At 42.3% G+C, this 16,360-nt stretch overlaps 1 protein-coding gene across 4 annotated transcripts in view; it reads right to left on the bottom strand.

Annotated features, from left to right (window-relative positions):
* Positions 1 to 15,426, bottom strand: part of MTCL3 (MTCL family member 3) — a 46,902-nt gene extending 31,476 nt beyond the window's left edge. For 2 of the 4 annotated variants that reach the window (XM_051854336.2, XM_070073621.1), the window contains exons 1-4: positions 15,267 to 15,402; positions 12,286 to 13,397; positions 11,583 to 11,807; positions 9,438 to 9,596 (exon numbers count right to left, since the gene is read on the bottom strand). In XM_051854336.2, coding sequence (XP_051710296.2) covers positions 9,438 to 9,596; positions 11,583 to 11,807; positions 12,286 to 13,380 — 1,479 coding nt within the window. In that variant the 5' untranslated portion in view covers positions 13,381 to 13,397; positions 15,267 to 15,402. Of the gene's footprint in view, positions 1 to 9,437; positions 9,597 to 11,582; positions 11,808 to 12,285; positions 13,470 to 15,266 lie in introns of those variants that run through there. The other 2 variants (XM_051854337.2, XM_051854339.2) reach the window with 2 other exon arrangements.
* Between the last annotated feature and the right edge of the window lie 934 nt (positions 15,427 to 16,360).

Here is a 16,360-nt window from a genome sequence, read left to right as displayed (position 1 = left end):
TAACAATTTAATTATACATAAAGGATCTAGTACAGTGACACATATAATAATCAGAACTCAACACTGTGGGCTATTAAAGCACCTGCAACTCTGGGGTAATTTTCTTTTTCTAGCCAAATTAACTGTTAAGTCAATTGTCTCCAAAATTGAAAATGTAAAGCAAATTCAATTGGATAGCAATTGGGAGGACAGGATCTGCAGTCTTCTCTTATTTCTTATTCCTGCATTTCTCACTTTCTCACCAATGCATATAAAGAACAAGTGCAGAGCTGATGTCCATTGTTTCAGAGTTATGCTCTTGTTCTTGAGTTCCTGTCTTCCTTCACTTTCCCAAGAATCCTATAGAACCTTATTACTTCTGGAAGTATGGTGGTGCTGTAGTTATCCATGTGTTCCCTTATTTTGTTTGTATCACACTAAGTGTCATGGAAAGAACCCTGGTTCTCAGTCAATTTTTTTCCTCTTTGAAAATAAGATCTGAAATGCCTAGCTTAGTTATCATTCATTCTCTATTAAAAATTACTTATTATGACCAAATTTGTATCCAGTTCTCTTCTGGTTTTTGTGTATACAATGACAAATAGAAGACTCAGTCTTGACTCTTTAAGAGTTTATAAACTAGTGCCAGAAAAAGTACATATGAATTATGTAAGAAATAGCAGTTATTATTATATTCCAGAAGAATACGATCTAATTGCCTACACGCTGGACACTGCATTGGATACTGAATGTTACAATGACCAAACCAGGTATGGGTCATGTTCTCAACTGACATTACAGTCTATTGGTCTTGTGAGGACTTCCTGAGATAATGGACATCCAAGTACATGATACAACAATGCATATGTGTAGCTTCTGTAAATGTACCACCTGTATAAGGCTGTTTTGTTTATCAGAAAACAATTAACTTGAACATAGAGACTGGCCCCCATAATGACATTATCTATTGTCCGTTGTAAAGGTGGAAATCTTCAAAAAGTTCATGGAACTGTGTTACAAAAAAGGTATACATAGACTTCAAAAAGCCTTATATCAAAATAAACATATTTTTAATTCTAATTTAAATGAACACTTTGAAGATCCTCCATCTATGTTTACACTTGATCTTAGCCAAAAGGCCGAGAAGCGATCCATCTATGTTTAATAAATGTTTGCTACATTAAAGTCACATCAGAGTTTATAGTTTTTTAGTGTTATATAAAAGGTTAAGACAGAGGTGAGATGATATTTTCTGCCACTACTAATGGACCAGGATCTTCTCACACCACCAAGAATGCCCATGACAGAGAGGAGAGGAAGAAAATGGTATCATTAATTCCTGCCTCAAAGCCTAAAAGTACCACAGGGACTGCCTAAGTCACAGCCACCCCCTCGAAATCCTTCAAGGAAAGGAGTGAGGTTGTTTAATGAGGACATTTCTACATGAGGTGAAAGTCTGCCAAACATTCAAAGGCCAAGTAACCTCAAAGGGATTTCGATCTCACTCTTGGAAATGTAGACTTGGAACTTTAGAAAACATCAGAGAAGTCATAAGAGAATAAAAATAAATTTCAATAGCAGCAAACCACAAATGTTTTCAAGTTTATCTGAGGACAAATGTTCATTAATTTATATGCTACAAACATACATCCTCTGCAGTAAGAGCCTTCTAGGGGGCAGGAAAGCATGACAGATTTCACCCCAGAAATCTCAGAAGGTTTCTGCACAAACTAGAATGTCCAGGAGCCACCATTCAATGTCGGGGACCACGCAGCATGTGGCCTCTTAGTGGAAAGACAGGACTAGATAGCCCAGACCGGATAGTACTGATAACTCAACCTTGTGTGACCTTATGCCTTAAGACCTTGTAACCTTTCCCCTACTTGCACAAGCATTGCAGCTACAAGATAAGCTCTCCCTCCTTCCCTCGCCCAACGTCCTGCCCTCCTAAACACCCTGCCCTCCTAAACGCCCCTCCTTCCCCCGCCCGACACCCTGCCTTTATGATATATAAGTGTGTGGTTGAAAAATAAAAATCGCAGCTTGATCAGCCATCTTGTCTTGCTGCCATCCTTGTGTCTCCTGTCCCTTTCATTTCCCCTGCTAGGTGCTCGGCCCCAGTTGCTGTCCCACGGGACGGGACAATTCAACACACTGGTTTCCTTGCTGGGAAAGATGGTGAATTCTTTGATTAACAGTCTTTGTGGCTTGCTAGGGTATAGAGCTAAGGCTACATCAAAAAGCAAAGCTTAGATCATTAGTAAAGCTCCACATGTCCTCAGCCTTATATATCAGGTGTTCAGTTCTGATTTTTACATATCCTAACCAGACTCCGAATGTTGAGAAGCAACAATGAGAGAGATTACTGCAAGTGTTATTCTCTGTGTTAAAATTCCTTCAGAAGGGCTTATCATACAGTGCAAACTTAGAGTTTCCTGCAATGCTCTGCCATCTCTATCTTTATATTCTCTGTAGTACCTATCTGGCCACATTATTAACATGTAGTAAGTGATATTCCATAAATACCTGTTAATTGAATATATGAAAAATAATTATAGTAATTAATGAAACTGAGTATCATACCTGACTGTGAAACTTTCAGGGAGAACTGACAGAGAACTACTAAAAAAGTAGAAGAAGTTTTTATAGAAATCTTTGAGAGCATTCAATTTAATCTGTGCATTTACAAATAAAGAAAGTGAGGACAAGACATTTCAAGTTATTTGCTCAAGGTCACAGGGAATGACAGGTGGAACCTCAAAGCCAGTTTCCAGACCTCATGACATATACCTTTTTTTTTTTTTTTTTTGACAGGCAGAGTGGACAGTGAGAGAACGAGAGAGGGAGAGAAAGGTCTTCCTTTGCCGTTGGTTCACCCTCCAATGGCCGCCGCGGCCAGCGCACTGCGGCCGGCGCACTGCGCTGATCCGATGGCAGGAGCCAGGTGCTCTCCTGGTCTCCCATGGGGTGCAGGGCCCAAGCACTTGGGCCATCCTCCACTGCACTCCCTGGCCATAGCAGAGAGCTGGCCTGGAAGAGGGGCAACCGGGACAGAATCCAGCGCCCCGACCGGGACTACAACCTGGTGTGCCAGCGCCGCAAGGCGGAGGATTAGCCTAGTGAGCTGTGGCGCCGGCCACATATACCCTTTCTAATAAATCACACTAACATACATGGTTAATGGCAAAAATGACTATTTTATTTCCTCTAAACTTTCAATTCCTTGGGCTGGCACTGTGGTATATTGGTGCCTGTGGCTGGCACTTTGATATAGTGTGCCTGCAGTGCTGGCATTCCATATAGGCTCCGGATCAAGTCCTGGCTGCTCCACTTCCAATCCAACTCTCTGCTATGGTCTGGGAAAGCAATAGAAGATGGTCTAATTCCTCGGGCCCCTGTATCCACTTGGAGAATCTGGAGGAAGCCCCTGGTTCCTGGCTTTGGATCAGCCCAGCTCTGGCCATTGCAGCCATTTGGGGAATGAACCAGTGGATGGAAGACTTCTATCTCTCTCTCTCTCTCTCTCTCTCTCTGCCCCTCCCTCTCTGTAACTCTGCCTTTCAAATAATAAATAAATAAATGTTTTTCTTTAAAAAAAGATTAAAAAGATTGCACATTCCCCATTGGTTTAGCCTCTAGCATGGCATTAAAAGTATTTTAATTCCTAACTGAGATATAGCTGAGAACTGACAATTGTTTAGGAGTCTCTTTCATCCATGTTATTTTCCATGTAAATGCTATAGTTGTAAAAATCTTCTGTATTACAATTGATATTTTTCATGGCTACTCCAGAGGCCTCAGGAGAAACTCAGTGTTGCCTCCATATTTGGTCATAGCTAGGAAGGAATTTCTTTCAATATTTCACTTCTTGCCTCAAGTGCTTTTTCATAACAATGTATAGTCCTCAGATCTAGTTTTCCTTCATCTTCCTAAAATTTTTATTTGGCCAACTTTTTAATTTGCTAATTCATTATTCTTTACTATGATTCATTTTAAATTGTTTTTTAAAGTTGTATACAGAAGTCAGAGAAGTAAACAATACTTCAGTAACTATATGAGTAACATACTTACATTCAACAAAGGTAAACTGCTGATATCTCAGGAGTGAGTCACTGACATTTAGCCAAGAACCAGTCCTTAGGCCATGTTAAACTGGCTTCTAACTAGAGTTCAGGGTTGGAGACTTAGCTCCCAGGAATATAGTTTATCAGAAAATGTAACACACATGTTTTCAAAAATTTCTATGAATCCCATAACCCTGCAAACATCAAAATCAATAGATATCTTATGTGGGAACTAGAAATGTACTCAACAGGAGATGCACAATCAGGTGAAACCTCTACTTGTTCAGTGCTTTAAAAATTTTTTCAAAATTTCTGCCAAGAAAGAAACTGAGATTGATCATTTAAGTTGGGGGTATGCAATACTGACCTGTATTTTATGTAAATATTCAGAAATTTGAAGTTTGTCATAAAATTCCAATATAATTCATAAAATAAGCAACCAGTATCTGATCTCTGTATTGCTTTGTTTCTGCTAGGGTTTTGGCATCTGCACAAAGAAATCCCAGAGCCAAGACTGGATCTTAAGAATCACTTCAGAGTGCATGCAACCGCATATGTGATTTCATTTAAAAGTCCAATAGCACTTATAATTTCTAAATAAACAGATCTATAAAAATGCCTTCACAGCACATGGTGACTTCCTGGAAGACAAGCTTTATCATGCTTACCTAGCACACTCATTCTAGACTCTTATTCCTGTCTATGTGATTCAAAAGACTACTGGCTCTGAGAAAGGATGACTAAACTAATAGTGTTTAATTGATGCATTTAAAAATATATGTGGTCATTCCATTTAAAAATAACAAGTACTACTGTCCTATTTTCAAATTTTAAGTACACTAACAGAACCAGGGGAAATTATTTGCATCCTGAATAAAACTTTTTGAGTGGCTGCTTCACTGGATGATCATTTAGCATTTCTTCACACATCATATTTGAGACAAACATTTTCTAGCAAAATAAAGTCATTCCTTTATATAAGAAAATAAATAGGTAATTGTATGCATGTAGGGCAAGAATTTGTCTATTAAACTGTTCTATTTGTAAAGAGAATCTGGATATACAGATACCCGTATTTTAGAAAAGAAAACAAAAAAAAAATCTCAAAATGTCAAAATTTATAGTACTAACTACTCTTGTATTCTAGAATGAAAGTTCATCATCATAGATAGGCCATATTAACAGAGTGCACAGCAAGTAAAAGTCCCAGAATAGACAGTACTATTGCATTAGGTCAGTCAGGAGCCCTCTGAGACTAAGATTGGTACAACAGAATTAGGAGTATTTTCTTTTGAGACTCTTGTGTAAGAGTGAGGGATGAGATAACAAAAATAATATAGGATATTCTGAAATAAAAAAAAAAACTTCTGGTAAACAATTCTCATCATCATCTCACTTACTCTAGCTTCACATCGGTCCTCTGTTGGTGATTTCTTTGCTCAAATGTCTGTCATAAATGCTTCTCCAAGCACCAGATCTTAAAAACTAATGAGAAGTTCCCTCCTTCCTGAAGAGCTCAGGGAGCTTTGAAGCTTTGAAATTAAGAGTTCTCTTTCCAGCAGCAGAACTTCATGAAAGGCAGTGGCCCTCAATTTAACTGGAGCAAAACCTCATCCTTCACAGAGAATGGGTGGTACTGAATGTTCTTCATAACCTGACTTTATACTACCTGTGCATAAACCTATCCTGGCTTTCAAAGAGCTAGTTGTTCCTATAATATAAGGTTTATAAAAACCTTGCCTCATTTGTGATGCAGAATCATAGACCATTTTCCCCAGATTACTTAAAGGTAAAGACATTTTTCTACAGCAAGAAAGCATACTGTTAGCTGCAATCAATGTTTTATAATTGGGAAGAGAATGCTATTAAGATTTGAAGGCAGCATTCTGAGAAGTCCCTCTTGTTTGCAACTGGCAGAATATCAGCCATTTCAATACAAGTAATGAGTTCCAGTAAACTCATCTAATTACCTCCATCCTGCCTCAACTCAATTCTTCTTACTCCCAGGTGCCTACTCTATCCTCTCAGGGGGAGAAGATAAGCAGATGGATATGAGCAGGTGCATAAGACTGTGCAATCGCTAGCCCTGAGAGCCATTGGTCAATACCCGTGAAGCTAGTTAAATCCTTAGTAAATGGTTCCAAACTCTGGCAGATGCTCCATTGGTCTCTGTGGTACTATTTAACATCTATATGACTCCAAATAAGGAATTCAAATTTTGAAATTGGAGGGTTGCTTCTCTCTAGCATATCATACGTAGCAGTTTATGGCTTTACTCCATAACTAGAGTGTTTTACTCACTATGGAGAACTTGGCTTGATTCTATTTTTCTCAACTTGTAGAATGACAAAAAGGGATGATAGCCCATATGGTCAACACTCATCATTGACTTCAATATGTTTTTATTTTACAACCAAAGAAGCAGATGGGTAACTGAAGCTATTCCAAGTTATCCAAGGGCAAGTTCAGAGACCTTATCCTCAAAGTAAGACTGTTATTATTGCAGTTCCATTTTAATATTAATCTTCTTGGAGGGTAACAAAACTACCATTAAAAAATTCTTACTTGAATAAACATTTTCTACTTCTAAACATATCTTTAAATTATGTTAACTATTTTTGACCCTTTTTTAAACACAATGGAAGTCAACCTCAAATGGATGATTATGGAAGACTTCTGATAGAATATTTTTCATTTTTCCTTTATTATATTTCACATTCCTCAAATCTTTATTTTCTATTCTATTTCTATTTCTCTCCCCTTCCCCCACCATCTACTCAAATTATTATGGCTATTTTTAATAATAAAAGGCTATTTCGAAATCTGATGTCCTACATACATGCTCCCAAATCCCTCATAGTTTTATTGTTGTATTCCTTTCTCAGGGATTGGAGTTTGGCTTTTATAACACCAAGGAGAATGAGATTTGCCTGTTTGGTAAGAACACATATACCTACACTGTTAGGTGCTGCTATAGCTTTCCAATCCAGAGTAAGAGCCCTGCAGAAGGAAATAGTCACAAGGACCTGTATGGGGACCAGAGTCAAGGAAATGTACTTTTTCAGTGATTCTCTTGGGAACATTTCTAAATCCCAGTCTTTCCACTAGGACGCCAGATTATTTTGACTTTTATTTTAAGATGGGGGTACCATCTAACTGGTTTATAGATGGTCTATAAGCATTTCACTTTTCCTGGAAATAGCATGAAAATCAGAAAGCTCTTAAATACAGCTTTCCAGATACATACATAGAAAACAGTCACATGACACCAAATTACAAGATATTTTTCTTTTATCTCTGATAATCAATTGAAACTCGTTTTTATTTGAATGTTTCAAATTGTATAAGAGTAATGTATGAACAGGCAATGGAGCCTAATGAGACTGACAATTAACTTTCTGCATGCCTGTAAGAAGCTATTAAATGGCTAATACTGCGAGTTAAATCATGTCCTTCTCTGTTCTCCCAAACTGTCCCCACCAAATTCCCATGTTGGAGTCCTAACCCCCAAGACATCAGAATGTGATTTTATTCATAGTATCTTTATAGACGTAATCCAATTCAAGTCATTAGAATGGTCCCTAATTGAATATGACTGGTGTTTGTTTAAGGAGGAAAACAGCTAGTACAGGGAGAACATCATGTGATCATGAAGACAGCTATCTTGGTCATATCCAAGCCAAAGAGAGAGGCCTGGAACAGATCTTTCCCTCACAGCCCTCAGAAGAAGCCAAACCTGTGAACCCCTTAATTTTGGAAATTTAGTCTCTGGTACTATAAGGAAAGAAATGGTTGTTACATCACCAAGGCTTTGAGACTTTGTTACAGTAGTAACAAATACAACCACCTACTTACTTTTTTCCCTGGAAATGAACTGTTCAACTTTTGGCACTCTTCAACTGTTCATTATTGCTGAAAACACATTTCTATATTAATTTCATATTTGATCTCTTAATTATATGGGAAAAATATATGCTGCTCTTTAAATGGTAATGTCACAGATTTCATAATTGTCTTACATCATGGCAGGAGAAATTGAGAATCACCTAAAACAATCTTCACAATACAAATTGTGAAATACACGGAGGCAAGTAGATGTTAGAGGCTTTTTAAGGTCACTTAGCTATTGGTGAAGATAAATAATATGGCTCCCATTTTGTTATGTGTCTCTACTGTAGAGCAAAGCCACTCTTAGCTAATAGCTGAGAATTAAATAATAAAATGATTTTTCCTGTATGTCATGTTAAAAAATGTTTAAAGTCAGGTAAATGAAATAAGTAGAACCAAGATTACAAAAACTAATTTATTCAACTGAAAGTATACTCTACAAAGTCCTTACACTAACATATTCTCAGACTATAGATTTCACTGTTATTATGGCAGTTACATTTTTGTAGTATTTTGAGATAAACTCAATAATTACAGGTGGCTCATAACTCAGTTTTTCTGTGGAAAGATTAGTATTTTCTTTAGAATTCTGCATATCCAAGCTGGTGAAATTATTCAGAAGATGAATTTGTGCATTTGCTAATTCTCAATATTAGCTTCTTCAAGCAGCAGTGTACACATGCAGGGAATTTTCAAAGAAAAATACTACTTTGAATTCAAGTTTAATTGCTATTTATCATGCTGCTAATTAATTTTGGATAGATCCTTTCTGTTTCTTTTCTCTGCCAATTATTTCCTTTGATCCTGACTTTTCTTTGAGGAGACTCAGGGTAAATAAGGTAGGAATCTTCAAGTTACCAACATGAAAGAGAACTTTGATTCTTTACCCTAAAGGGTACAACAAAGATGGGCTGGTTAAATGACAATAAACTGGATTTCAACTCAAAACAAAGGATACCTTTAAACAGCACTATAATGTGATGGAATTGTCTGCAGTGAAAGATCTACAGGGTTAGTCATCAGTGAGACACTAAGCCATTAGACCATGTGGGGGACTTCCTTAAAAAGAATTCAAGCAATAATTGGAATTGATTAAACAGCCCATATAGTCTTTTCCACTCTAGAAGTTTAAGGTTCTATGAACTCAGCAGTGATCTCACAAAGCTAACTCTTCACCTCAGTTAACTAAGACTCATTCCTTCATATTCTTAACAGTCTTTCAGTATGATGTGTAACTGGTTTAATTAACATACATTTAGATGACACAAGGATGAAACACCAGTCACACCTCATATATGTCAAGCTAGAAGCAGGGGTCAGGCCAGAATTATTCTGTTGCTACTCATTTATTAATATGAGATTATACATTTTCTGGTAGATTGGGTGAGAACAACAGGATTTCCTAGAATTGTGAAAGTTAAAATTACTTTGTCACATTAGTCCTTGGAGTTGTTTTCTAAAGAGCCAAAAAACACATAGTACACCATGAGATAATCAATTACTAACCTCTTTCATTTTTTCCAGTTCATTCTGTAAAGCTTGCTTTGCAATTTCAACTTCTATGAGCTGTTGCCTCAGTTTCTCATTTTCATCTTCTGTTGTTGTTCTCTTTTCTTCTACATTTTCCAATTCATGGTGAAGTCGGACGGATACGTCCTTTGCAACCTAAATGGAAATGTGGGTAATAATAAAATAGAATTAAAGAAGGTATAATAATTGAACTAAAATTTTATTCACATTGAGAGTAGTAAGAGTCAATTCATGTGAGAGGGTACTTCAAAGACTTCACAGAAAGTTGAATTACAAGTTTATTTTGATGCAAAGAGAAACAAGAAATGCATCTCAGTTTTTTAATAATATGCATTTTCCATGAACTTTTTGTAAATATCTCATTTAATACTTAGAATATGCCAAGCAGTATTCCAAACACAATACATAAAAGCCATTCACTTTTATCAACAAACCCTCACCACATCCCTGTGATTTAGTTACTATTATTACCTTTTTTGTTTATGAATAGACTGTCAGAGAAGTGAGGCAATATGCTCAAGGTCACATAGACAAAAAGTAGGTAGGCAGTCTGACTCTAGACTTTGCTCTCATAATTTCCTCATTCTAATATGGTAATAAATATTCAATTGCATTTCAGCATTGCAGAGAAATACATATTTCTCCTAATTCTACAACAAAACTATGAAATAGATGCTTCTCTTCCCACTTAGGTCAAAAACTGGGAAACAGAAATTTCCACAAGTGGGGATGCGCTTGGATTTGGGCATGGATTTGTAACTGGAATTCCAGATGCTTAATTTTAGAAAACATTTTAGTTCTGGGAACTAATTTTTTTTAATGACCTATGTTTTGAGATTATCTTGGAAATATAGATTGGAAGAAAGGTGGATAATGCTTGCTACGGCACCTGTTGCATAGTGTGTGCTCAACAAATGTTTGGAAAAGTGATAAAAAAGTAATACAATGACCTTCACAAAATGTTTACTTAGAGCTCTCTTTAAAATTAATATAGGACAATTATACTTTATTTCTATATTGCCAAGTTAATACAGTTAAAATTATATTGATTGAGATGAACATTGTGGCACAGAGGGTTAAATTGCCACTTGGGAACCCCACATCCAATACTAGAGTGCTCGGGATTGAGTCTGCCTCTGTTTCAGATCCAGAGACAAGCTAAGGTGTTTGGAAGGCAGCAGATGATGGCTCAATTAGTTGATACCTTACAACATTGTGGGAGACTCAAATGGTGTTCCTGGCTACTGGCTTCAGCCTGACCAAGGTCCTGGTTGTTGCCTGCATTTGGGGAGTGAATGAGTGGATTGGAAATCTATCTTCCCTCCTCCTCTCTGTAATTCTTCTTTTCAACTAAATATAAAGCTTTATATATATATATATATATATATATAGCCTAAGACCGTGAACTTAATATCTATCTTGCATTGACAATGAATCTGCCTACAAACCGATCCACACTTTTATTAAAAAATGCATTTTCAGGATGAGATTTATCCACTGGGACAGGCACTGAAAGTGCAACTTTGCTTTAAAAATGAATTCTTACATTTACTTCACCCTCCTTTACTTCTCCAAATGGACCGCAATTTGGCCAGTGGTTTCATGTGCTAAGTACAGGAAGGAAAGAGCCCTACAAGAAGGCTGAGGAGGCGGGCAGGAAGGGAACTGTAGGAAGAAATCTTAACTGATATCTTCCCAGTGCTGCTCCAATTCAAAGACACAGCTCCTCTGGAGAGCTTGATCTCCAGTGCCTGATTCCACCCAGTGTTCTCTGGAAAGACAGACCCTGGATCCCAGATCAAGATCAAGGACAAGGCCAGAGCCTATGCTTTGCCAGGCACCTGCTTCATCCTAGGAGGAGGCACCCTCTTCCCACCACCTCTGGAAGAGCCACTGATGCTCCCAGGAGAGTCCACCAGGGTCCTCCTCAGCCAAGCCCTTCACATTCACTCTTTAGGCCCATCCGCAGTTCCTCCCCTTTCACAACCCTGATACTTCGTGGTCAGCACTGCTAAAGCTCCTTGCCCAATCGCCACTGAAGAAGGCACTGCGCAAAGAAGCCCGGACAAAGTGCCCACCCACCGCCCCTGCCGCGCCCCCCAGGGTCCCCTCGCCGCAGACCTTGAGGTCCTGCTCCAGGCTGCGCAACAGCTCCCCGTCGATTTCCCCTGTCTGCGCGTAGCGGAGCCTTTTGCGCTCGGCTTTGCGGAGGCGGTACTGCAGGATCCGGCAGTTTTTGTTGGCTCTCTCCAACTCATGGCGCATTTCCTGCAGTTGACAGGCATCCTCCTCGAAGAAAGTGTCCCTCATCTCGTCCATCTCTGTTCTCAGCTCATGGATCTCGTTCTGGGGCGGTGACAGGCCGCAGGTCAAAATCAGCCTCGCCTCCAGCCCCTCGGACAGACACCTTGTACACCCCATTCCCAACTCCACATTCTCAGCTTTACTGCCCCCGTCCACGAGGCAGGATGACAAGGGGATGGATGAAGGAGCAGAAACTAGAAAAACAGGTACACTTTTGGCCTTCTCTCGCTCTTACTCTAGCCCTTTCCAAGGAAAAAGTGGAACAAACCACGATCCTTGGGAGAAACGAAGGCCGAGATTTGTTTTTAAATGAAAAACTGACGCTACTCACATCAGACTCTGCTTCAATCCGAACTAGGCCTAGGTGATCCCACCCCCAGTCCTCCTCCCCCTCTTCTTCGTTCCCCTGCGTCTCCCAGGTTAGCGGCTGCTCCCCCTTCGGGACACGCCCTAATCCTCTAGGGCCCCACACCTCCCCTCCCCCACTAGCCTCCTCTCCCCTCCTCCCTGCCCGCCTCACCTTGAGAGTCTCGTTCTCCTCTCGCAGCTTCTCCATCTCCTCCTGCATTTCCTCCTGCTCCTGGAGCTGCTGCGGGTGCGGCTGCGACGAAGGGGGCGCCGCCGCCTGCATGCCGCCACCGCCGCCGCTCGCGCTGCCCTCTGCGCTCTGCTGGGGGCCCTCCGCCGCGGCCGCCATTGGGGAGGCGGAAGGGACGCCGAGGGCTTCGCAAATGGCTGGCCCGCCAGCGACCGGGGAGCCGCGGCTACTGCTGCCGCCGCCGTTCTTAGTGTGCATCTGAGCCGCGGCGGCCGCCGCCGCCCGCTCTTTCTTGAGATGAAACTGGATGAGCTCAGACTGCAGGCATCCTTCCTTCCAGTAGCTCCCGCCGCTCCCCACAACGCCACTCCCGGAGTTTCTGCTCCCCGGGCCTGAGGTTTTGCCCGCAGAAGAGGATGATGGCGAAGGGGAGGCCCCCTCCCCGCCGCTGCCGCCCCTCTGCTGCGCGCGGACGCCTTTCCCTCGCCAGCCCCTGGGCGGCGGCGGCGGCTGCGGAGCGCCCCCCTCCCTTTCCACGGAGCCGCCACCGGCTCCTCCTCCTTCCCCGCCCCCTCCTCCTCCTTCCCCGAGCGGAGGGGGTTCCCCGATTTTTGAGGGCACTGACTCTGACTCCCGGGGCGGCTCGTCTGGCGGCCCGGGCCTCCTGCCGCCCACAGCGGCCAGGGTCGTCGCGGGGGCCGCTTCAGCACCAGCCGCGGACTGGACAGCTCCCGGGGCAGCCCCTTTGGGCGCCAGGGGCGCCGCCTTCTCCGCCCCGCCTCCGCCTCCGCGGGCTCCGGCCGCGAGCGCTGCGCGGCTCCCGGACTTGTTACCCTGCTGCTGCTGCTGTTGCTGCTGTTGCTGCCGAACGGAATTGAGCTTCGAGCCGGCGCCCACCGGGGTCCGGGTGGCCACGGCTGCCTGTCGGAGAGAGCTGTCCCTGGGTCTAGCGGGCGACTGAGCTCTTTGCTGCTTTCGGCTGCTGCCCTCCGGGTGCAGGCGAGCCTCGGTGGCTGCGGCGGCGGCGGAAGCTGCGGCTGCGGCAGGGGCAGCGCCCCCGATCGGTGGCTGACTCATGGCGGTGTAGGAAGCACCTACCGGATGCGATTTGGAATGGTTGATCACTAGATCATCCTCTTCCTCCTCACCACCACCAACCTTCCTTTCTAAGCTGGGACAGAAACAAAACAAGGCAAGCACATAGCATGTCTGCGTTGTTACAAAGGGTAGCTTTGCGGTAGTAGAGGAGCCCTCCAAAATGTAAAGATTTGAGAAGCGCCTGTCAGAGGCCCTGACTCTAGGAATAAGATGCAGAGCTGTCAGTTCTCATTTCACCCCAGGGTGGCGCTGCCTCCATCACACTCCAGCTCAGCTTGATGAGGCCGGATCTGAAAGGGGCTGAACCTTACCTTCTCACAGTAGCACGTTTTGAAAAGGGTGAGATAACAGAAAGGAAGTGCTAAGAAGGGAGATATGAAAGAAAAGAGGGTAAGGGTTGATTGAGAAGAAGCCTCTGAAGGAAAAGGAGATGTCCACATGCTAGAATAGACAAACTCCTGCTTCTTCAACGTTGGCTTTGTTCACCATCGAATCTGCAAAGCCTAGTTTAGTGAAAAGCTTTATTTAATTAGTATTACTAAGTGTCAATTAGAGGGAGAGTCATGATGCAGATTCTTGGAGAAAATATGCTATGGATAAGTGATATTTTTCCTGAGCAGCTCCAATCCCTGATGTTGACTTTAGAGAAATGTGCTCATGTACCTTTAGAATAGATCTAAAATAAAATATAAATAATGGATGACTTTAAATAAACTTTGATATCAATAAAAATCATATGATTTAGTCCTTAGCAACTACAAAGGTTCTTTGCTTTTAAACTTTGGGAAATAATTTTAAAAATACATTTGGAAAAGTTGATTGGCAGTTCTACGGTTTCCTGTTGCAAGTGATAAATTTTTCTACACTTACCTAGTTTCATAGTTCTTGTGAATAATTTCAAATGTAATTGCTAGACAGGATATGTTTGCATTCTTACGCATCTTCCCAGGTGGTATATCACAGATAACATTGTACTTTAAAGCCCCATACCCTGCTATGGAACCGAATCCTGAAACAGAAAAATGCTGCACCCAGGAAGCTGGTGCATTTCCCCTCATGGCAGTAAGATCAATTTCCATTGTGTATCTTGCCAAGATAAACCTATCCACTGGGGCTGGCAATCTATAAAGTAGCATGCTACTGCTTCAGGCACTCTTCTCCCTCCTCAGTGACCAGGTGGTCTCGTCAGCTGCTCAATTTAATGCTTTTCTTTTCTTAGAAACAATATTTTTCTCCAAATAATAGATAAGGATATGACTAGGCATAAAGTTCTGCTTTAAAAAGTAAATGCTTTTAAGAAAGGAGATGGCTTGCCATTCACTTTACTGTTATGATTCCTGTTATCCATTTTAGTATCATAACTTAGCATTCAGTAATTCCTCATATTATAAAAAATATTAATAGGTGGTTCCTTCATTCTCTCCCTTTCTGTTTTTGCAATTCACTCTGCAATATAAAGGTGAACAAAGTTGTAGGTCCACTTACATGCTACATCTCTCAGAGCTCCTATGTTACTACAATATTTGGCCTGGTTCATACCCAGTGGTCACACAAATGTGGGCCACTTTACTTAGTTTATATAGCCAATATGAACGTACTTTTGTTTTTAATTAGACATGATCACTGATAAGCCATGGATCAATGCTTAAACTGGCCCCTACATAACCTCAACCCAGGAGAACGCCCAGGGCTCGAGGAACTGGGCTCCATGGTCAATGGCACCTGCTGCTGTCACATGGTCCTTAAAAAGTGACAACATGCTGTGTCTCTCCTAGGCTTGCTCTGTGGAAATCACCACCCACACAAACCAGCATGGCCCAAACCTACACTTTTAAATCTCTAGTTTTATCTGCCTACTGACCCACCGCATTAGAAATCCAGAACTGCTCACTTCTCAGCAGAGGAGATGTTTCCAAGACGATGCAAATCAACAGCACTTTCCTTCCGATATTCCAGGGATCTCATAGAGTTTGCTTTTGTGTCTTTCAGAGCAAAGTTCAGCTTCGCGGTATTATATGCGACTTTCTGGCTGAGCAGGATTGGTGGGACCCTTGGTTCCAGTTCCACACTCACGCGATTTCTCCAAACAATGGCGCTAACGTCAAGAGCCGGTCACTTCCAGGAGGTCCGCGGCCGGGCTGGCGCTGCGCTCGCTGCAGGCGAACGCCCGAGGTGCCAAGCAGTGCCAGACGCTGCCCAGGAAGTGCAGAGATATTCATGAGCTGACTTCACCGGACTGGGCAGGGGAAAGGGCGGGATTGCAAGGGAGGACAGAATAGAAGTAACCAGAGAGCGGTTACTTTCAAGAGAAAGGAAAAGAGCGCGGGGATATGGGTGTGGGAGAGGGCGTGCAGCACCAGGAAACAAAAAGGCCTGAGCCACGCCCGAGAAGGAAGACCGGCAGCCGCGCTCAAAGTCCTTACTCCACACTCATGTCCCGTACTTGGCAGAAGATTCCCGACCCGCTTAAAATCGGATGGCGTGGTTTTCTGCAAAGCTTTGTCTTGGGTCCAATCAATCTCCATCAATTATTAACTGGAGTTCTTTTCCCAAGGAGGCTGATTCCAAGCGCCTTCCGGGCGTGTCTGGCGTCTCCGATGCAGCTGCGAGGCTGCTGGCGGGCGGCTGCTGGGAGTTCTCTTTGTTCGCTGACTTTAATGCTCAGAAGAGCCCTCTCTCCACGCGGTGCTCCCTCCCCGTCTGGAGCCCGGGCGGAGTCAGCAGACGTCGTTTCCACGAATAGATAATGGTTGCCAGACCCACCATCCCAAAGACAAAGGAATCTTGCGAAGCTGCACTAATTCAACCTAAGCGGAATAAATATCGGCATAAAGAGGTCGTTTACAGACCAGTTGCCCCCGGTACATTTTCATATTTGCTTTTACTGAGGGCCAGTATTCACTGTGAAAAGAGGGAACAATCCTGGGATCCCTGATGTTTATTGAGCCTGGGATAACAG

The sequence above is a fragment of the Oryctolagus cuniculus genome, chromosome 5 (genome assembly GCF_964237555.1).
Source record: "Oryctolagus cuniculus chromosome 5, mOryCun1.1, whole genome shotgun sequence".
In the NCBI taxonomy this organism is placed as follows: Eukaryota; Metazoa; Chordata; class Mammalia; order Lagomorpha; family Leporidae; genus Oryctolagus; species Oryctolagus cuniculus.
Note: the sequence above shows the minus strand (reverse complement) of the source record. Positions and strands in the feature narration are given on the sequence as shown.